A 24335-nucleotide genomic window follows, 5' to 3' on the forward strand; every position below is an offset into this window, starting at 1 on the left:
AGAATACTTTTTGGAAGGATTGATGCTGAAGCTGAAGCTCCAGTTCTTTGGCTACCCTATGCAAAAAGCTGACTCACTGGAAAAGACTCTGATGCCGGGAAAGACTGAAGGCAGAAGGAGAAGAGGGCAACAGAGGATGAGATGGTTGGATGGCATCAGCGATTCAATGGACATGAAATTGGGCAAGCTCTGGGAGATGACAAGGGACAGGGAAGCCTGGCATCCTGCAGTCCATGGGGTCATGAAGAGTTGGACGCGACTTGGCGACTGAACTAGTTTTCTCCATCTGTAAAATGGGGATTCCAGTAACCACCTTACAAATACAATAAACCAGCAATGTTGGCACCTAGAACAAACTGAACAAAACCAGCTCTCAAATCAATTCTGTAATTCATAATGTAGCCCACAGATGGGTGTTACTAACAATGCTCGCCATCTGGTAGCTTCCTCTTTTAAATAATTATTCTTGCTAACTAGGTGCCAAGCTTTTAGAATCATTATAGTGAATGTTTGCACCCTCTAAATTTTGGTGTCCTTAGAAAAAGCCCAGTGTGACTAGCCATAGCTCATAGTATATAGGTTTGCTAAAAATAACATTAAGAAAAACCCGTTGTACAGTGACAGACATGTAATCAATAATAAATTATTATTTAAATATTTCATGAATACCTTTATATCATCCATTTGCCACTCCACATTATCTCAATTATTCCAATAAGCCCACACTAAGAATACAGATTAATCATATCAGTCACTTGCAGAAAAACATAAATAAGGCAGAAATGAAAGGTTATAGAGACAGAAATGAGAAATTCTGAAACATTCTCTTCAAAGAGTCAATTTGATTCCTTCAATCTTGACTTTTTGCATTTTCTCTCTTAAATCCAGAAAAACCTGAGGACTTAGAAGTGTAGAGGGACCCTAATTTCAAGAGCCATTTCCAGACGAAGGAAATAACTGTTGGATTCAAAAGGAGAGTTCAAAGTTACCACTCAGTGTATGCTTTTTCTTTGTTGGATGGGCAAGAGAACTGCTGCTATTGTGTTCTGTATCTAGTCTCAGCTGTGCAAACACCAGTTAAGTAAGAAAAACATCAAGCCATCTTTATAAGATCTACAAACAACCTAGACAAATTCCTTTAGAAAGCATAGTTAGTTAAGCTGAATAGTTAGTATGCAAAATAACAAAACTTGTCAACTCATAAGAACCCCTGTATAAAGTACTCTTACTTAGCTCTGAAAGACTATTTCTCTGGATTATCAGATATCCAGAAATAGTTATTTTATTTTAAAGCATGCCAATCCAATCCAAGGTCACAGATAACAATTCTCACAGAAAGAGTTAAACTAAAATGACTCATTGGTATAACTAGTTATAATGATGCCACAATAACAGTTTTTCTCCACGAAAACATCTCTTCTGCTCCTAAATGTTAAGTTAGTTCACAAGCGAGAGCCTCCAGTTTCCCCACAAACAAAAGAACAAAGTCTTTATACTCAACTTCAGTCAACAGTAATAAGTTGAAAGGTTTTCCTCTAAGATCAGGAACAAAACAAGGGTGCCTACTTTTGCCACTTTATTCAACACAGTACTGGAAGTCCTAGCCAGAGTAATCAGGCAAGGGAAAAGGGGGATGGGGGAAGGACAACATCCAAATCAAAAGGAAGAAGTAAGACTGTGTCTTTTTACAGACCACATGATGATAGATACATAAAATCCTAGATTCCCCCCAAAACTGTTAAACTAATAAATTCAGTAAAAGTGCAAGATACAAAATCAGTACACAAAAATCAGTGTGTTTCTACACACTAGCAACAAAGTATTAGAAAGATAAATTAGGAGAGCAACCCCACTTAAAACTGCATTAAAAAAAAAAAAAAAACCCTAGGAATAAATTTAACTGGGGAGGTGAAACATAAGTATACTAAAACCAACAAACAACTGATGAAAGAAACTGAAGAGAATGATGAAAGATATTCCAAGCTCATGAACTGGGAGAATTAATAATGTTAAAATGTCCATACTCCTCAAAGTGACCCATGATTTAAAGCAATCTCTATCAAAATTTCAAAAAGCAGAAAAAACAATTCTAAAATTTATACAGAACCTCAGAAGACTGAACAGGCATAGTAATCTTAAGAAAGAGGAAAAAAGCTGGAGGTCTCACATTTCTTAATTTCAAACTATATTATAAAGCTATAGTAATCAAATAGTACGGTATTCACATTAAAAAGACATAAACGTTAATGGAACCAAATAGATAGTCCAGAAATAAAACCATACATGCATGGTTAACTAATTTTCAACAAAGGAGCTAAGAATATTCAATAGGAAAAGAATATGCACAATAAATGGTGCTGGGAAAGCTGGGCAGTCACTTTTAACAGAGTAAAACTGGACCCCTATCTCACACCATACACAAAAATAAACGCAAAATGGATTACAAACTTGAATGTAAGACTTGAGACCGTGAAATTCCTAGAAGAAAACATGGAGGGTAAATTCCACGACATGTCTTGGTAATAGTTTTTGGACTTGAAACCAAAAGAAATGGCAACAAAACCAAAAATAAACAAGTGGGACTACCTCAAACTAAAAACCTTCTTCTGCAGAGCAAAGGAACCCATCAACAAAATCAAAAGAGAAACCAGAAGGGGAAGGACAGTTGGGTTTGGGATTGACGTGTGTGTATATTGCTTTATTTTAAATGGATAATTAACAAGGACCTACTGTGTAGCACATGGAACTCTGCTCAATGTTATTTATGTGGCAGCCTGGATGGGACATGAGTTTGGGGGCAAATGGATACATACTCAGAATGGCTGAGTCCTTTTGCTGATCGCCTGAAACTATCATAACATTGTTAATCAGCTATACCCAATACAAAATAAAAAGTTTAAAGCATTTTAGGATCAAATGGCTTCACAAGAGAACTCTATTAAACATTTAGAGAAGAGCTAATGCCTATCCTTCTAAAACTCTTCCAAAAAACTGCAGAGAGAAGAACACTTCCAAACATTCTACAAGGTCACCACCACCCTGCTACCAAAAACAGACAAAGACAACACAAAAACAGAAAACTACAGGCCAATATCACTGATGAACATAGATGCAAAAATCGTCAACAAAATTTTAGCAAACAGCATTCAGCAACATATCAAAAAGCTCATACACCATGATCAAGTTGGGTTTTTTCCAGGGATGCAAAGATTCTTCAATATACACAAATCAATCAATATGATACACTGTATCAACAAATTGAAAGATAAAAACCATATGATAATCTCAATAGATGCAGAGAAAGCCTTTGACAAAATTCACACCCATTTATGATTAAAATGTTACAAAAAATGGGCACAGAGGGAACCTATCTCAACATAGTAAAGGCCATATATGATAAGCCTACAGCAAACATTATGCTCAATGGTGAAAAACTGAAAGCACTCCCCTGAAAATCAGGAAGAAGACAATGGTCACCACTTTTACCACTATTATTCAACACAGTTTTGGCAGTCCTAGTTACAGCAATCAGAGAAGAAAAAGAAATAAAAGGAATCCAGATCAGAAAAGAAGAAGTAAAGCTCTCACTGTTTGCAGATGACATGATACTGTACATAGAAAATCCTAAAGATAATAAAAGAAAATTACTAGAGCTAATTAGTGAATATAGCAAAGTCACAGGATACAAAATCAATACACAGAAAACACTTGCATTTCTATAGACTACCAGTGAAAAATCAGAAAGAGAAATTAAGGAATCAATCCCATTCACCCTTGCAACAAAAAGAATAAAATATCTAGGAATAAACTTACCTAAGGAGACAAAAGAACTGTACACAGAAAATTATAAGACACTGATGAAAGAAGTCAAAGATGGCATAAACAGATGGAGAGATATTCCATGTTCTTGGGTAGGAAGAATCAATATTGTAAAAATGACTATATTAACCAAATACAGTCTACAGATTGAATGCAATCCCTATCAAATTACCAATGGCATTTTTCACAGAACTAGAACAAAAAATTTCACAACTCAAATGGAAACACAAAAGACTCCAAATAGCCAAAGGAGTCTTGAGAAAGAAGAATGGAGCTGCAGGAATCAACCTTCCTGACTTCAGACTATACCACAAAGCTACAGTCATCAAGACAGTATGGTACTGGCACAAAAACAGAAATATAGACCACTGGAACAAGATAGAAAAGCCTAGAAATAAACCCATGCACCTATGGGTACCTTATTTTTGACAAAGGAGGCAAGAATATACAATGGGGCAAAGTCAGTCTCTTCAATAAATGGTGATGGGAAAACTGGACAGCTCCATGTAAAAGAATGAAATTAGAACACTTCCTAACACCATACACAAAGATAAACTCAAAATGGATTAAAGACCTAAATGTAAGACCAGAAACTATAGAACTCTTAGAGGAAAACAGGCAGAACACTCAATGACATAAATCAAAGCAAGATCTTCTATTATCCACCTCCTAAAGTAAGGAAAATAAAAACAAAAGTAAACAAGTGGGACCTGATTAAACGTAAAAGCTTTTGCACAGCAAAGGAAACTATAAGCAAGGTGAAAAGACAACCCTCAGAACGGGAGAAAATAATAGCAAATGAAACAATGGACAAAGGATTAATTTCCAAAATATACAAGCAGCTCATAGAACTCAATACTAGAAAAACAAACAACCCAATCCAAAAGTGGGGAAAAGACCTAAACAGACATTTTCCAAAGAAGACATACAGATGGCTAACAAACACATGAAAAGATGCTCAACATCACTCATTATTAGAGAAATACAAATCAAAACTACAATGAGATATCACCTCACTGGTCAGAATGGCCATCACCAAAAAGTCTACAAACAATAAATGCTGGAGAGAGTGTGGAGAAAAGGGAACGCTCTTGCAGTGTTGGTGGGAATATAAATTGATACAGCCACTATGAAAGACAGTATGGAGATTCCTTAAAAAACTAGGAATAAAACCACCATATGACCCAGCAATCCTACTCCTAGGCATCTACCCTGAGGAAACCAAAACTGAAAAAGACACATGTATCCCATTGTTCATTGCAGCACTATTTACAATAGCTAGAACACGGAAGCAATCTAGATGTCCATCAACAGATGAATGGATAAAGAAATTGTGGCACACATACACAATGGAGTATTACTCGGCCATAAAAAATGAATGCATTTGAGTCAGTTCTAATGAGGTGGATGAACCTAGAACCTATTATACAGAGTGAAGTAAGTCAGAAAGAGAAATATCATATACTAACGCATGTACACAGAACCTAGAAAAATGGTACTGAAGAATTTATTTGCAGGCAGCAATGGAGAAACAGACATAGAGAACAGACTTATGGACATGGGGAGGAGGAAGAGAGGGTAAGATGTATGTTGAGAGTAACATGGAAAGTTATATTACCATATGTAAAATAAATAGCCAACAGGAATTTGCTGTATGTCTCAGGAAACTCAAACAGGGGCTCTATATCAACCTAGAGAGGTGGGATGGGGAGGGAGATGGAAAGGAGGTTCACAAGGGAGGGGATATAGGTATACCTATGGCTGATTCATGTTGAGGTTTGACAGAAAACAACAAAATTCTGTAAAACAATTATCCTTCAATTAAAAAAAAATTTTTTTAAAGTCAAAAGGCAATATACCAATGGGAGAAATATTTGCAAATTATATACCTGATAAGAAGATAATATCCAGGGGCTTCCCTGGTCGTCCCATGGTTAAGAATCTGCCTGACAATGCAGGGCACATGGGTTTGACCCCTGGCCAGAAAGATCCCATACGCCACAGGTCAACAAAGCCCATGCACCTCAACTACTGAGCCGTGCTCGAGAGCCTGCAAGCTGCAACTACTGAAGCCCATGCCCTGCCACAAAAGAAGCCACTGCAGCGAGAAGCCCAGGCACCACAAGGAGGGAGAAGTCCCCACTCGCCACAACCACAGAAAGCCCAGGCACAGCAATGAAGCTGTAGTGTCACTATAAAATGTTTTTAAAGTTAATATCCAAAATACATATAGAATTGTCATAACTCAAAAGGAAAAAAATCAACCAGATTAAAAAATGGGCAGAGGAAGTGAACAGACATTTTCCCAAAGTAGACATACAAATGCTTAAAAGGTATATGAAAAGGTACTTAACATCAGTCATCATAAGGGAAACCCAAATCAAAACCACAATGAGGTATCACCTCACACCTGTCAGAATGGCTATGCTATCATCAGAAATACAATACATAACAAATGTTGACAGGGATGTGAAAAAAAGGGAATCCTCATACACTGTTGGTAGGAATGTAAATTGGTGCAGCCCCTACAAAAACTGGTATGGAGGAAAAATTAAAAATAGAACTACCATATGATTGAGCAATTCCATTTTCAGGTATATATTCAAAAGAAACAAATCATTATCTCAAAGATATATTTACATGTCCATGTTCACTGCAGAATTATTCACAACAGCCAAGACATGAATCAACCCGTGTCCATCAACAGATGAATTGATAGTGTGGTGGAATATTATACAACCATAAAAAATATATTTTATGATAGATAGTGAATAATATACAGCAGAATATCATTCAACCATAAAAAATAAATTCTTCAGGGCACTATGCTAAGTGAAATTAAGTCAGAGAAAGACAACTACCATATGATCTCACTTATATGTGGAATCTAAACGGAACCAAACAAAGAAATAGAACAGACTGGTGGTTGCCAGAGGCAAGTGGTGAAGGTGGTCAAAAAATGCAAACTTTCACTTATAAGATTAATAAATTTGGGGGATAAAACATACAACATGGGCTTCCTAGGTGGGTCAGTGGTTAAAAAAAAACAAACCCGCCTGCCAATGTCAGAGACTCCAGTTCAATCCCTGGGTCAAGAAGATTCCCTGGAGAAGGGAACGGCAACCCACTCCAGTATTCTTGCCTGGGAAGTCCCACGGACAGAGGAGCCTGGAGGGCTACAGTCGATGGGGTCACAAAAAGTCGGACACGACTTAGCAACTGAACAATGACAACATACAATATGGTGACTACAGTTAACGTTACTATATTGTATATTTGAAAGCTGCTAAAAGAATAACTTTAAAGTTCTTATTACTAGAAAAAAATATATAACTATGTAAAGTGATGTGTGTTAACTAAACTTACTGCAGTAATCATTTCACAATATATGCGTATATCAAATCATTATGATGTCATATGTCAATTATACCTCCGTAAAACTGGGGAAAACATTTTTCAAAAATAATGTCCATGTGTGGTGACTGGTATATTTCTAAACAGAATCCACAGACTAGAAACACTGCCCTAATGTTACATTTAAACATGTATAACATTTAAACATATAACATGTTAAATGTATAACCATGTGCCTGAAACAGACATTATTATACATTTTGGTTAAAAGTTAGAATTGTGACTATGGTCACCACGGTTTGTATGAATTAAATTGATCACATTATGGATAAACAATAGAAGGCTAAAAAAAATTAGTTGACTATAACTTTTTAGACTTGATGGCATATTAACCACAAAAACTAATCCAGGCAGAAATAGAGATTGCAGTTTCAGAAATGTGGTAAGCTAAATAGAAAAAAGTATGTTTAAATTTTAACATTCCTTAAGACAGAGGTCTAGTAGGTTTACAACTAGCCAATCTGATCACATGGACCACAGCCTTGTCTAACTCAATGAAACTAAGCCATGCCCTGTGGGGCCACCCAAGACGGACGGGTCATGGTGGAGAGGTCTGACCGAATGTGGTCCACTGGAGAAGGGAACAGCAAACCACTTCAGTATTCTTGCCTTGAGAACACCATGAACAGTATGAAAAGGCAAAAAGACAGGACACTGAAAGAGGAACTCCCCAGGTCGGTAGGTGTCCAATATGCTACTGGAGATCAGTGGACGACAGAGGATGAGATGGTTGGATGGCATCACTGACTCGATGGACATGGGTTTGAGTGGACTCCGGGAGTTGGTGATGGACAGGGAGGCCTGGCGTGCTGCGTTTCATGGGGTCGCAAGAGTCAGACACGACTGAGCGACTGAACTGAACTGAACTGAACCAGTAGGTTTGGTATCAAGTTGCAGTGGAGAAATAACTCACCACCATAATCACAAATAACAACATTATTATTATGAAATAATGAAACAAATGAAACAATATTATTTTTTGGTATTTGCTGATATGTATCCACAATTCTCATTTTGAAGAAAAGATTTTTATTTTTCTGGTGCCATCAAGTGGTAACATTATGAAGTGTTCTAAGGTTTAAATACTAATAACTTTAAAACAGAAAAGTAACACACTGATATGTTTTATATATGTCAATTTTGTGTTTTAGCACAAAATTACATAGAAAAAAAAGGGGGTAACACTAAATCTAACTGTTTGCAACTCATCCCCATTTTCAAACTCCAAATGAGAATTAAGACAAAGAAGAAAAATGAGTAAGTCATTAAGATTGGAATGTTCCACTAGCAGACAAAAAACCCAAAAGACAATGAAACTACCTGAAAAACAAAATTTATATCAAAATGATATATCAATCAAATCATAAGAGATGCTCCCTCCTGAAGTTCCATTAATGTGGCAGTAAAAGAAATTATTTTTAAGGCAAAACCCTTCAAGAACAAAAAGAAAGAAAACAGCAGCAACAAAATTTTAGAAGTTAAAAAGTAGATGAATAAGTGGTTACTGTTTGATCAACTCAAGGAAGCTGCCTTACTAACAGAGCAATGTAAATCTCTCCAAAATTTCAGGGACTGGTGGTCTTAGATAGCTGTGGGAGTGTGAAAGCTAAAACCAAGAAAATTCACCAAAATCCTAGTTAAGAAGTTGTTAGGATGCCACTACACACAGTCCTTCTTCCACTCCTTATGGCCAAGTATCCATTTTTACATCACTCATACTAGAAGACGGAAAGTTTATACTGGAGGAAGAGTAAAGAGAGGCTTCTGACCACAGTACACCAAGCATAGTGAGGGCAGAAGTACTGCAGTTAAAAAACAAAAACTGTTAGTAATCCAGGAGACTGTGATAATCTAAACAGTACTGACAAGTCAAAGACCACAGAATAACAACAACAACGATGATTTTCCTGAAAGAAAACCACTGGAAGAAGGTCCTATTAACCTTTGACCATTGTGTCCGGGACGTCAGATTACGAATCGCAGTATGCTTCAATCTGCTTCCCTAAGAGAAAGGCAAATGATGAAAAACTGATGCTTAAAAATAAATAACAGGCTAAATTCTACTTACAGACATTTAGCAGCATTCAGCTCTCCATGTCCTGTATCACCCCCATTAATTGGCTGAGAATTTATCACAACTAACACAAACGGAAGAGTAAGCAAATCCAAGAACCCTTTACGATCTCAGTTTAACAGCCCATTTCATCTCGCCTCTTCAGGCCATCAAGAGTGAATGTACTAAAGAATCTCTGGGAATACTCCTGACAGAATCAGGTGAACATGGCAGGAAAAAATATATATATATATATTATTCAAACAAGGGACTTAGAAGCTTGATTTTTAAAAATTCTGTTTGTGTTGATTAATTGATCAAAGCAGAGACTTAAGTATACTGTCTTCCACCACGTAATTAAAAGTTAAATTACCATATTTAGGTAATTTAATCTCCAGTAATTTCTTTTTTTCAGTCTTGTTTTTACACAAGATTATACATAAGAAATTGCTATATATACAAGTATGTATGTGTGTGTGTGTGTGTATTTTCCCCCAAATATCAACAAAAGAACATGCCAAAATATAATAATACAGATAAAATTGTACCTTGAACACCTTCCAGGAGCAAATCAACTCCCTTCCTATAAAAATCAGAGGCAGCTTCATAGTCATCTTCTTCTTCCTTTTTTAAAGCCAGCTTTATTAATTCTCCTGCTTTCTCCAAATAATCTCTCTTGCCAAGCTTGGATTTTAAACTGCTGGGAAAAAGGCTACGACTTTCCCGTTCTTCTTCTGTTTTGTTCTGTTCACTGTCAGAAAAAACAGTCCCTAGCACTGAAGAATCCGAAGAAAGATTGGGACCAAAAGTCCTGATGGGAGAATTCTGATTGGAAGCCATTCCATCATCCAGCTCAGCAAGAGAATCCACATCAACAGTAAGAGATACCAGGTCACTGTCGCTGGAGAAACCTAGAAATATGATCACAATAGTGAACAGATATTAAACTGAGAATCGGCCAAAAGAATACAAATCACACTGACTAAACATTTTTTCATATTACCCATGTCAATCAGGAAGATTGCAATTTACTGATGGAAGTCAGTGTCTAGCAATTTGTTTCAGCTTAGTTCATTCATTTTTGTACTATCTCCCCACAGTTCTGGAAGACAATCTCCTGCCTTAACCATCAAACTAAAACTGAAGACAAGTCTTTATCTAGCCCTGTTGTTACAAGCCTTTACCACAGGATCTTGTATTTACAGAAGGTTGATGCTTATATACACAGGTTCTGTGAACAACAGAATTATGATAAAAGGAAAAGAATAAGCGCTTTAGAATAGAAAAGAGAAGTGCCTGAATCCCAGCTCTTAAAACTTACTGTGTGACCAACCACAAGTTACTTAATAATAAAACTTATTATGCAAGGCTTTAAATGAGAAAAAGAGCTAATGCACATAATAGGCTAAGATTAAATTATAACTTTTATAGCAATTACATAATAATAATTTTACTATACATAATATAATGTATCCTCAGAGATGTGCTTTTAAGTAACCATCCATATCTGGAAAATGTATGCCATGCAGCACTTTTTTAACCGAATTTTTTGAAATTCATGTTTCAGCCTCTTCCACAAGCTTTTGGCAAAAGCTTTGGTCAGTATTTGCATCTTAGTTTTCTGACAGAAAATGAATAGAGAATGCTACTGAACATTTACTCAATGAAAATCACTTCTTCCATTTCATATAACTGACTTCATGATACACAATCTTGAACTACAATAACCGTTACTAAACCTGCTCTACTTGTACATTCTTAAAAATGATTAAGGACCTCAAAGAGCTTTTGTTTATATGGATTACATCTGTAAATATTTACTGATCTTGGTATTTTAAAAATAGACTGAATTTTTAAACACTTAAAGTCCATTATATGTTAACATAATTTTTATAAAAATAATTAAGAAGTACCATTGTTTTACATATTTGCAAATCTTGTTAACAGAAGATGGCCATATTCTCATGTCTAATTCTGCACTCAATCTGTTGAATGTCGTTCTGGTTAAAAGAGTTGAAGAAAATGTCACATTGGTAAGTAACTGAAAATGGGGTGAGTATTTTAACAGCCTTTTCAAATAACTATAGCTATCGTTTTTTTGATACTACAACAAAACTTAACAAGTAATAGTTTCTTAAAGGTTAGTTTACATGTGGAATATAAATTTCTATCAGTGTAATTTCTGTTTCTGTTACATTCAAATCTATGGGTCTGTCTCACACACTGAATGGATCTTTTATCATGTATGAGTCTATAACATCACACTCTGGTCATTTTGAAAATATTAGTTTCCTGAGTTACATGGAGCCTCCAAATGGTGATAAATTTCATCATTACAATATCTCCAAGAAAATCATATTTGCTATCACCACCAACCTCGTCAGAAAATTGTTTACATATTGTAAAACTGTTAGGCTCAAAGTGGCTGATACAGGTTCTCCAAAATTCTGTTTTGGTGTTGAGAACTAGAATATCATCACTATCTGGCAACACATACTGTTAACTGTTTTCCTTGAAGTACAAGCTTCCTTTTTTCATTTGAAATGAACAATGAGTTGTCTGTCAATCATTCTTTCAAGCAAAAATGGGGTCCCAGGAAAAGAGTGGCTAGTTTACAGTTCAAATAACTGCAAAGGTGCCTTTTTCCAAGACAACCAGGGCAGTTCATTATGTAATGTGTTCTTCATTTTCATTTCATCTCACATAATAGCATATAAAAGACATATATCCAAGGGTTGAGATTTCAGTAAAATTAACTGTTTTTACTGCTTTATCAAGGACCTCCTAGGTGAAGTAAGCATTGGTATTACTGTAAGGATGTGCAACGAATACTGTCACAGTCTCATAGCACTGTCCTGATTCATGCTCAAGTACAGCAGTTTTACCCACCTCTGCTTTTGGATCATCAGTACAAACGTCAGCAAAGTAGAAACAGAAAATAACTTCCTAGATTATTATAAAAAATAGTTTCTGCCTTGGAGAGTCCCTGAAAAGATCTCAGCAATGAATACCCAGAGATCTGAAAACTATACTTTAAACGCCACTGACTTGTATCATTAAATAAGATTCACAACAGGGTTAGGCAAAACTTAGGTTTTGGAACAACTATGTGATCTGCATCATCACTGAATACATACTGACTGCCACGTTTCTCAGGAAGGAAAATACTGGGTTGGCCAAAAAGTTCATTCAGGTTTTTCCATAACTCGAACAAACTTTCTGGCCAACGTAATACATAAAGAAGAAAATGATCTCCCCAGCATCACACACTAAGTCAAAATCAAAGGTGGATCTGAGTGAACAGTTCCAGATCAGGGGTCAGCAAACTGTTTTTCTGAGGGCCACAGGGTGAATATCTTAGGCTTTCTCGGCTACACAATCCCAGTCACAACTAGTCAACGCTGCTGCTGTCACAGGGAAGCAGCCACAGACAACACCCACACGTCCAAGTGCGCCTGTGTCCCTCAAAGCTGCTCAGATGGGGGCTGAGCTCTGAATGCCGAACAATGTTCACATGCCACACAACAACAACAAAAAAAAGTAATATTAACCCAGAAATACCACAGCTGAAAAAAAAAAAAAAAAAAAAAGCTTTTCTGAAATTCAAAATAAAATGCTAAGTGTAAAAATGTAAAAACCATTCTTAGCTTATAGGGCGGGTCATATAAAAACAGGTGGAAGGACAGACTTGGCCCATGGGCCACAGTCTGTCAACCCCTATTATAGACTCAAATTGCTTCAGTTCAGTTCAGTCGCTCAGTCGTGTCTGACTCTTCGCAGCCCCATGGTCTACAGTACGCCAGGCCTCCCTGTCCATCACCAACTCCTGGAGTTTACTTAAACTCATGTCCATTGAGTCGGTGATGCCATCCAACCATCTCATCAAATTGCTTACTTCATACCGAATAAAGTAAGTTGGGATAAAAACATTTACTGGCAGCTAAGCTCTAATTTCAAATCAACTTTAGACACTATTTTGGCACTCTGTCAATATATCCTGTTTTCAGGGTTTGGCACTTTTTTCCCCCACAAATCCTTGGAATGCCCATGAAATACTAATTTTGTTCCCTGAAAGCAAGAGACTTCATTAAAGCCACGATATCAGATGAAATTCACTGGATCTAGTGGAAATCTCTTCAATTCACCACATTTCAACTGCATAGACAGCACTTAAAATCAAAATCTCTTTATAGCCATCTACAAATTTATGCACTGCTCTGAGAAATACATAAACTTTCCAAGATTTTTAAAAAATAATTTTAAATATTTTCTATATTCAGTACAAATTTACTTCCTTAAATGGTTATCATTGTATAACCTGGTCATCCGAAATTAATAAACAGACAAAGAAAAGAATGCTGTGGTTTATACAGCTAATCACAAATGAAAGGAAATGTTGCTACAGATCTTTTGTCTGCTCTCTGATGTCTTGTCACTATAACCTCTACATCATCTATCACATCATACTGCTTCATGCTTTGCTTGATTTTCCTTTCTAACAAGAACAATAATACCAAAGGGCAAGAGGGTACAGTTATGTGTACTCAGTTTCTTGGCTTTTGACCATAAAAATCTAGTCACATAGTCATATTTCCTCTCACTCTTCCAACCTTATTTTATTAGCAAAGAATCATGATTACATGAAACTAGAACAGAAAAGTAAGATCATAAAAACACCTAGGGAAAAGTCAGAGAGTAAAATAAAGTAATAAATAAAAGCTCTATACAAATTGTTCCCTCTTCAAATCCTACCTAATTCTAAATGAGAAATGTTTCAAAATAAGCAAACAAATAAGAACTAGCCGGTTAGGAAGAGAAACTTTTTAGCCTAAGCAAGAGAAGCAAAGGAAACAACACTACTTCTTCTGGTGTATGGAGGGCAATTTTAAAATATACGTCAGATGCAAAAACGCTTATATCTTTAATCCAGAAATTTAGCAATATATACCAGAAACAATCAGAAATGTAGGGAAAAAAAGACTGACACGTAAGAATATTCATCACAAAAACTAGTGCAATTGAAATAACAAAATCCTAACAATTGGAGAATATGGTATATCCTATGAGGAGGCCTTACAAATAGCTGTGAAAAGAAGAGAAGCAAAAAGCAAAGGACAATAGGAAAGATACAAGCATCTGAATGCAGAGTTCCAAGAATAGCAAGAAGAGATAAGAAAGCCTTCCTCAGGTATCAATGCAAAGAAATCGAAGAAAACAACAGAATGGGAAAGACTAGAGATCTCCTCAAGAAAATTAGAGATACCAAGGGAGCATTTCATGCAAAGATGGGCTCGAAAAAGGACAGAAATGGCATGGACCTAACAGAAGCAGAAGATATTAAGAAGAGGTGGCAAGAATACACAGAAGAACTGTACAAAAAAGAGCTTCACGACCAAGATAATCACGATGGTGTGATCACTGACCTAGAGCCAGACATCCTGGAATGTGAAGTCAAGTGGGCCTTAGAAAGCATCACTACGAAGAAAGCTAGTGGAGGTGATGGAATTCCAGTTGAGCTATTTCAGATCCTGAAAGATGATGCTGTGAAAGAGCTACACTCAATATGCCAGCAAATTTGGAAAACTCAGCAGTGGCCACAGGACTGGAAAAGGTCAGTTTTCATTCCAATCCCAAAGAAAGGCAATGCCAAAAATGCTCAAACTACTGCACAATTACACTCATCTCACACGCTAGTAAAGTAATGCTCAAAATTCTCCAAGCCAGGCTTCAGCAATATGTGAACCGTGAACTTCCTGATGTTCAAGCTGGTTTTAGAAAAGGCAGAGGAACCAGAGATCAAATTGCTAACATCCACTGGATCACGGAAAAAGCAAGAGAGTTCCAGAAAAGTATCTACTTCTGCTTTATTGACTATGCCAAAGCCTTTCACTGTGTGGATCACAATAAACTGTGGAAAATTCTTTAAGAGATGGGAATACCAGACCACCTGACCTGCCTCCTGAGAAACCTATATGCAGGTCAGGAAGCAACAGTTAGAACTGGACATGGAACAACAGACTGGTTCCAAACAGGAAAAGGAGTACATCAAGGCTGTATATTGTCACCCTGCTTATTTAACTTATATGCAGAGTACATCATGAGAAACACTGGGCTGGAAGAAGCACAAGCTGGAATCAAGATTGCTGGGAGAAATATCAAAAACCTCAGATATGCAGATGACACCACCCTTGTGGCAGAATGTGAAGGGGAACTAAAAAGCCTCTTGATGAAAGAAAAAGAGGAGAGTGAAAAAGTTGGCTTAAAGCTCAACATTCAGAAAACGAAGATCATGCATCCGGTCCCATCACTTCATGGCAAATAGATGGGGAAACAGTGGAAACAGTGTCAGACTTTATTTTTCTGGGCTCCAAAATCACTGCAGATGGTGACTGCAGGCATGAAATTAAAAGACGCTTACTCCTTGGAAGGAAGCTTATGACCAACCTAGATAGCATATTAAAAAGCAGAGACATTATTTTGCCAACAAAGGTTCGTCTAGTCAAGGCTATGGTTTTTCCAGTGGTCATGTATGGATGTGAGAGTTGGACTGTGAAGAAGGCTGAGCGCCAAAGAATTGATGCTTTTGAACTGTGGTGTTGGAGAAGACTCTTGAGAGCCCCTTGGACTGCAAGGAGATCCAACCAGTCCATCCTAAAGGAGATCAGTCCTGGGTATTCATTGGAGGGACTGATGCTGAAGCTGAAACTCCAATAATTTGGCCACCTCATGTGAAGAGTTGACTCACTGGAAAAGACCCTGATGCTGGGAGGGATTGGGGGCAGAAGGAGAAGGGAACGACAGAGGATGAGATGGCTGGATGGCATCACCGACTCGATGGACATGAGTTTGGGTAAACTCCAGGAGTTGGTGATGGACAGGGAGGCCTGGCATGCTGAGATTCATGGGGTCGCAAAGAGTCGGACATGACTGAGCGACTGAACTGAACTGATGATAAAAATATTATAGAGTTATTAAAAACTTTTATCAGTTCAGTTCAGTCATTCATTCACGTCTGACTCTTTGGGACCCCAAGGACTGCAGCACCCAGGTCTCCCTGTCCATCACCAACTCCCTCAGCTTGCTCAAACTCATGTCCATCGAGTCGGTGATGCCATCCAACCATCTCATCCTCTGTCATCCCCTTCTCCTCCCACCTTCGATCTTTCCCAGCATCAGAGTCTTTTTAAATGAGTCAGTTCTTCGCATCAGGTGGCCAAAGTATTGGAGTTTCAGCTTCAGCATCAGTCCTTCCAATGCATATTCAGGACTGATTTCCTTTAGGATGGACTGGTTGGATCTCCTTGCAGTCCAAGGGGCTCTCAAGAGTCTTCTCCAACACCGCAATTCAAAAGCATCAATTCTTCAGCGCTCAGCTTTCTCTACAGTCCAACTCTCACATCCATACATGACTACTGGAAAAATCACAGCTTTGCCTAGATGGACCTTTGTTGACAAACAAATGTCTCTGCTTTTTAATATGCTGTCTAGGTTGCTCATAGCTTTTCTTCCAAGGAATAAAGAGCCTTTTAATTTCATGGCTGCAGTCACCATATGCAGTGATTTTGGAGCCCCCCAAAATAAAGTCTGTCACTGTTTCCATTGTCTCCCCATCTATTCGCCTTGAAGTGATGGGACCAGATGCCATGATCTTAGTTTTCTGAATGTTGAATTTTAAGCCAACTTTTTCACTCTTCTCTTTCACTTTCATCAACAGGCTCTTTAGTTCTTCTTTGCTTTCTACCATAAGGGTGGTGTCATCTGCGTATCTGAGGTTATTGATATTTCTCCCAGCAATCTTGATTCCAGCTTGTGCCTCATCCAGCCTGGCATTTTGCATGGACATTTCACAGACTGGGTCCAAATAAGAAAAGGAGTACATCAAGATTGTATATTGTCAGCCTGCTTATTTAACTTATATGCAGAGTATATCATGCGAAACGCCAGGCTGGATGAAGCACAAAAATTGTTATAAGAGAATATTTAATGCTAAAGTATTCATGCTTTATTAATCAAAAACAACAAACTGCAAAGCAGTATATACACTATAATTCTAGTTTAAAAAAACAAACACACACCAATGTTCATAGCAGCACTATTTACAGTAGCTAGGACGTGGAAGAAACCTAGCTGTTCATTGACAGATGAATCTATGAACAAGTTGTGGCACATATACAATGGAATATTAATCACCCATAAAAAGGAACGAATTTGAGTCAGTTGTAGTGAGGTGTATGAACCTAGAGCCTGTCATACATTGTGAAGTAAGTGAGAAGGAGAAAAACAAATGTCATATATTAATGCCTATATATATGGAATCTAGAAAAATAGTACTGATGAACCTATTTGCAGGGCAGGAATAGAGATAAAGATGTAGAGAATGGACCTGTAGACACAGTGGGGTAAAGAAAAGAGGAGACAAATTGAGAGAATAGCGTTGACATATATATACACTACAATGTGTAAAATAGCCAGCCTCGTGGGAAGCAGGTGTATAGCACAGGGAACTCAGCTCGGTGCTTTATGATGACCTAGAGGGGTGGGAGGGAGGCTCAAGAGGGAGGGGATATATGTATACTTATAGCTGATTCACACTGCTTTATAGCAGAAACCAACACAACACTATAAAGCAATTATCCTCCAATTAAAAATACATAAAAAATAAAATTAAAAAACACAAACAGGAAAAAAGGTTAGAAAAGTACACGAAACATTAACAGCACTTTTCTCTGTATGCTGGAAGTACAGGTGACTCATCATATTTGCTGTATGTGTGTGACAAGTCCTTAAGGCTATGTATGTGAAGGATATCAAAGAAGATGCAGCAAGAGCTGAAACTGGCGATTTGTTTGTAAATCAAGATATGTTATACAGACATAATTTATAAAACGTAGACCTATGTGAATCATCCAGCAGCTAGTGCCAAGTAAGTTCTAACTTGAGAGAAGACAGAGATGATTATAAAAACAGATCTGTACAAAGCAGACTAACCCCTGACACTCCTTTCTTACTTATGTTCTTCCTTTCATTGTCCTCTTAAGATGTACCCTAATGTACCTGGAAAGCCTAGCACTAGCACATTTCCTCAACTATACACTGCAACTAACCTAGTATTATCTGATGTTTCTCTTCCATACTGAAGCAACTGCTAACTCCCCTTCTTTTCACTGAAGAACTCCCCAACCAGCTCAAGAAGAACATTCCCCATCACTACCTCAACAATGAGTACAAAGATAGAGAGAGAGGAATGCAAATACTCAGTACCTATTTTATTCATCTTATATCTTTAATATGTCTACTTAATACAGTGCTTGCTCAACTCCTTGAAACCACCGGTCTTGTCATTCAGTCTGTTTTTTATAAAGCTTCACATAATGGACACTAGCTCCCTGAAACCCAGAAAGTTAACAAGTAAGATAAAAAGAGCTGCAAGCAAGAAAGAGGTTCTCAGTTAAAGTGAGTAAGAAGAACATTGTGGATAATGCAGGGCAACAACTGACAATACAGAGGCTATTTGTCAAAAGTCAAACCAACCTGAAGTCAATCCATGTTTAAAGGGGCCCTCTGGGCCATCAGAAGAGTAAAAGGTGCATCCTTTACCAACACCATCAAGTCAAAAACCTAAGCCTTTTTTGGAAAGGATGGGGGTGGGGGGGAGTCAAAGGTTCTGTGAAAGTGTTCAGCCTCCAGGTTCATATCACAGAGATTCAAGTCTCAGGGCTATTAGAGGACCCCAGGTGACTGGTTAAAAAGCAGCTACAGACATGAGGGGTTTGTACAGCGTCCCAGTTCACCTACCTACCCTCACCTTCTGTGCTTTGAACTGCTCAGAGTAGGGCAGTGTAGTGTAATCCGTCTAGGACACCATCTCTGAAAGACAGGCACCAGGGGAAAAGGTTGAGTTGCCATAGAATAAATCTTTATACTATAAGCTATCAGAAATCTGTATTTGAAGACCTTCTGCAAAAAGAGATCAGTTTCCTTTAGAACAACAGGTGGTCTCTCATGGCCGACTATGCCTAAAATACATGGCCTCATTATTATTAGCTGATAGCTTTCACTGAGCCCTGAGGTTCAAATATTGCCATAGTCAATGAAAGGGAATTTCTACCTTTCCTAGTAGCGATGACTCAAGCTTCACACACAAAGCAAGGTATCTAGCTAGCAGAACAAAGGTCACCCTGAGGTAGAAGACATAATATCAATCTCCATTAAGAAACAAGCCTTTATAAATATGATTTTAAGTGACTACCTAAACCTAAAAGATGATGTTAGTTAAGATTCCTCTATTTGATCGCCAACTCATCACTCAATAATAGCTACTGTTACTAAAAAGAGCCATTCCTCTGACATTTCACATTTTTATAATGTTCCTGATACATGTCTTGCTTCACCCTTGAAATTTTATAAAAAGAACATCGGAATATTTACTGCATATTTGGTTTAAGAAAAAAGAATAAGCACAGGAAACAACACATCAATCACAATTACAACCCTAGTACTGTTACCTTATCATGAACAACAAAGATCTATGAGTTGGCTTCCATTTTTACTTAATGAACTTTTTATGCTGCTCCATAATCTACTCTGCAAATCAAATCTGTGACCAGCACACAAGCAGTTCATACTGAGCTTTCTATACCAAATTAAACCTCATTTCAGAATACAGGTCTGGGATTGCTGTTAAATATCTGGAGGGCTTTGACTGCCTTAGGCATCTGTCTTAACTTTTCTGAAATTCCAATTTTTAATTATAAAGTAAGGTATTTATCTATATCACTCCCACTGTTCCTTCTACTCTAAAATATCTATTCCCACAACATTGTGAAATTTTTATTTGCCCCATCAGACTCCTAAACTCTTAATATACAATGTTATCCTCAATAGTCACAGAATTGTTAAGGATCAATTTTTGTAATTTTGTGTCAACTGTTTTATATGCACACATACACACAAGGACACATTCTCATTTCTGCTTATCTTAAATAATAATAACTTATTCTTTTTCTATTTATTTTAAACTTCCCCACAAAGAAAATTCAACTAATAATGGACAGTGAATAAAAGTTAAGTAGATAAGCACTCAGGAGAAAAAGGAACTTCAAACTGAATAAATACACTCTGAAGTAGTACAGGAGCACCCAGAATTAGCCCAGTAACAAGATTTAGCGTTCTTGTGGTGCCACCTGGTGGACATTTGCTATAAATTCTACTTTAAATTTAAAATCTTAATTTTGTCATCTTTGTGCTTTTCTATATAATGAAAAGAATTATTACCCTGACACCAAATAAATACACAAATTTTGAACTGAAAGTGATTTTGAAAAGGTCCTTTACACGGACCAGCAATAGATTCTATTCTCAAAATGTACATCTCATTTACTTTAAAATAGCTAATTCAAGACAGCTTACTTAATAGACCCTTTCTTGCGTCTACAACTGCTACAGTGAGCACTTAGAGAGTTCTCACTCCACAATTTACAGGCAAAAAGAAAAAGAAAAAAAAAGTAAATTTGACTAGGAAACATTTAAGAATATTTACTCTTAAGATATGCTACATACAAAAAAAAAAAAAAGATATGCTACATATAAGAAGCTGATCTCTCAATTTCTATCTGTGGTTATGATCACCTAATTACTTTTTCTTACTTGCTGCATACACCTGGAAAATGTCCCTCCCAAAACTGCAAAAGAAGTCAAGTAATGTACTGCGAAGAGGAAATGACACAGTTTACCAGATGAGCTTACACAAACATCAAAGGCTCCGATATTAAGGCCAGCATGCAGTAAAGCAACCTATATCCTTCCAAAAGGCCAACAGATGAGAGAAACATGCCAAGAAGTTCAATTCCCATCCACCACTCTGGCCAGGTCCCCACAAATGCCACAGGAACTTTATGGCTAAGTTTAAGTCAACAAAAAGATGGAATTTTAAAAAGGAAGTAAGATGTTAACAATGAATTAAATCTTCTTTCAACTTTGAGAAAATATATAGTTTAATTTCACTGAACAAGAGAGATGAAGAGCAAACCAGCACTTCATTTTAAAAATATAAAACAACGTTAATGTTTCATCTAAAAACCTACTGGAAAAATTTTATAATTTTTAATTTCATTAGATAAAAATACATTAAGCAGTTAATCACCAAATTGTTGGGCTTTCTAAAACCTTAAAGGGGTTTCCTCTATCACAGTATACTATATAAACCACTGAAAGTTTTTAAAAATCCTCTAACCCAACTCTTTATGCTTTCCTTAGAAAACTTTCTTTCAAGGTAAAGACTTGTTGATTGCATTTTATGGTACTAATAAAAATAATGATCACTTAGCCTCTGCATCTGTTCTCTGAGAGGTGATGTACTTGCCATGTGTCATTCTGACTCTAACTGAAGGGCCTTGGCACAGCAGACTATACATATTAAGATTCGCCCCGCTGGCTCATTCCACTGGCAAACTAAATGACAAGGATGAAAAATGAATCCACCTTCAAAACACCATTTAAAACACTACACTCAGAGGAGCTGTTACGCAGTGGATCACCTCCTCGCGCTTCGGCTCTAAACCCGCCTCGCCAGCATGCGCCTCCACAGCCCCTTGACAACCTTCCCTGCCCTCCACACCTGCGGGGCTCGGCGGGCTGCGAGCTGCTCTGCCCCTTCCTACAAGAGGCCCTCTCTCCTGGTTGTCTCTGGGACTGGCAGACTTTTGGAGTGAAAGTAACTCTTGCACTTACCCAGGATGCCAGGCAATCTCATGATATTTAAAAGTCATTTTTCCTCTCAAATACCAGCGAATCTGTACGATGTCTGATACTCAAACCTGTATTTGTCAACAAGGTGTCTTTGGGCAGGATCAATGAGCCAGGTAGAGAGGTTTTTAAAGGGAGGGGGTGAAAAACGTAAGCATTAACAGCTTTTCCAGTTCCCTGGTTTTCATTCTTCATGGATCCCAGGGTGTTTCAGAGGTGGTAATGTAGTTAGAAAACTAAATTATGCACTGAAAGGATAAAATTTCAGTCTTATTCTTAAGTATCGTTAAGTCTTTTTCTGTGTTTTTAACAGAAATGTTGCCCCCAGTTTCCCCCATAAAAGCATATTCCTAAAATGATAATTGCTTCCAAGGAAAACTCACCGTTTTGAAATGTTAAAGATAAACTCTGAAACAAATATACCCTACCTATACTGTAGGTAGAGAGAGCAGTCATCCGGAGAGCAGTCCTGGTCTTGGTGAACAATAAATACAACAGCATCTTCTTTAATTCTCAGAAGTGTATCAGTTGGGACAATAAATTACAAACTCACCCTATAAGTTTAAGGCTACAACCCACCTTAGGTTATATCTCCTTTAACATGAATACCTTTTTATTCTGAACAGCCTTCCACATTTTAAAACACCACCCCAAGAAAAGTCATCCTAATAACAACTCTTCCCCCTTCTCTTCTAAACTTAAGCAAAGGGCAAATGACCTCTGCACCCCTCCTATCCTTGATTTCCTGAGACACCCTTCTCTCACCATGGCTGACACCTACCTAGGTAATAAAGACTTATCAAGGATATAAAATAGAGTCACCCTCAAGTCACATACCCTTCAATTCCTGACCCAAAAATCAAAGAGAAAAAAAAAAAGATTCCGTAATTTTCAGGAACTATACTCCTCACTGAACACTCTCCCACAAATCTTTCTAAGTCGACTTCCTGCTTGTCCTCTCTTGGACATCACCAAATCTGCCAATTTTACAAGCAGAAAATGTCGTCTCCCTCTTTCTCAAAAGTACAAGGGTATCTCTGAGGCAACAGCCAGATCAGGTTATCCCAAAAGAGTCATCCTCCAAGGAAACTTTTTCTAAAAATAGTCACCTTGGGATCCCAAGAAGTGGTTAGATTTTTCCAAAGCCTAGCAAGAATCTCAGATCAAAACAAGTCATGGAGAATAGATGTATTTTTCCCCAAAAACATCTGATGGACTGTAAAGTAAAATGACTATCAATATTGTTTTTCTATGATCTTAGCTGATTCAGGATGGAGTTGAAGATACTGAGGACCCAAAGGAGACCCCAGCCTAAGATCCCCCATACATTACACAGAACACTGGATGGAAGTTAATGGACTGTGCTTTTAAGTCAATGGGAGCTACCAAGAAAAATAAGAAATTTTAATTACTTCTCAGTGTGGATTTTCTTCACCAAAAGAAAAATAAATTTTAAGTGCATCAACCCACAAAATGGATGGGAACTTGTTGCTCCTACAAAAACATGATGAGAACTTATTGCAACAGATCTATATTAGCATGTCAACGTGTGACATCAGTACACATTCCAACAAAACCAGCACTACAGTGAGATCACAACCACCTCTCACGTCAGTCATAAACCATTCTCCTCTACCATAGATTCTTATTCATGAAACAGATCAAGAAATATTCTCTGGTGTATGATTTTTCTTTTATATAAACCAAACCTAAGCGACTTCAAGCAAATCTAATTTACCTATTTTTAAAGACTCTCCCCAGCCCTGTCCCCAAATATATCTCTCTTTTAAATCTAAAATGTTTTCTGGAAGAAAACGAGCTAAGGAAATTTTTTAAATCTTCATTAAAAATTCAAGAATGGCTTAATAGAGGAACAAAAAGAAGAGATGAAGCATTATTGAATTAAAGTAGTTAATAGAACAAAAAATGCTTTGGTTAAGACTCATGTTATTACAAAGAGTATCAAAAATACTAAAACTGCCTTAGATTTATTCTTCCTGGTACATGACTAAACTTTCAAAGCCCCTTTTGAAATTAATTGTCTGAAAGTCAGATCCAGCTAAATAAACTTCAGAAAGGCACTCTTATACTAAACAATACCAATTCTGAGCACTTACTATACCACATTTCAACAAACCTAAGAAGCCGTTAATTGTAGGACAAATCATTATTTTATGTATCACTAAGAAAGAAAAAAGCTGTCAATTAATGTATCATCAACCCAATACTATGTACTCAATAGCAATGATGTGAAAATGTGAAGAAAAAAAGTACCTTAGAATTAGTGCAATACTCTCAAACTCCT

The 24335-nt window shown here is 37.2% G+C and overlaps 1 protein-coding gene across 4 annotated transcripts in view; it reads right to left on the reverse strand.

Annotated features, from left to right (window-relative positions):
- RPS6KC1 (ribosomal protein S6 kinase C1) overlaps positions 1-24335 on the reverse strand; it is a 204114-nt gene that overhangs the window by 117112 nt on the left and 62667 nt on the right. For all 4 annotated transcript variants that reach the window (XM_027565622.1, XM_027565620.1, XM_027565624.1 and 1 more), the window contains one exon: positions 9835-10197. In XM_027565622.1, coding sequence (XP_027421423.1) covers positions 9835-10197 — 363 coding nt within the window. The remainder of the gene's footprint in view (positions 1-9834; positions 10198-24335) is intronic.

The sequence above is a fragment of the Bos indicus x Bos taurus genome, chromosome 16 (assembly GCF_003369695.1).
Source record: "Bos indicus x Bos taurus breed Angus x Brahman F1 hybrid chromosome 16, Bos_hybrid_MaternalHap_v2.0, whole genome shotgun sequence".
Taxonomy (NCBI): domain Eukaryota; kingdom Metazoa; phylum Chordata; class Mammalia; order Artiodactyla; family Bovidae; genus Bos; species Bos indicus x Bos taurus.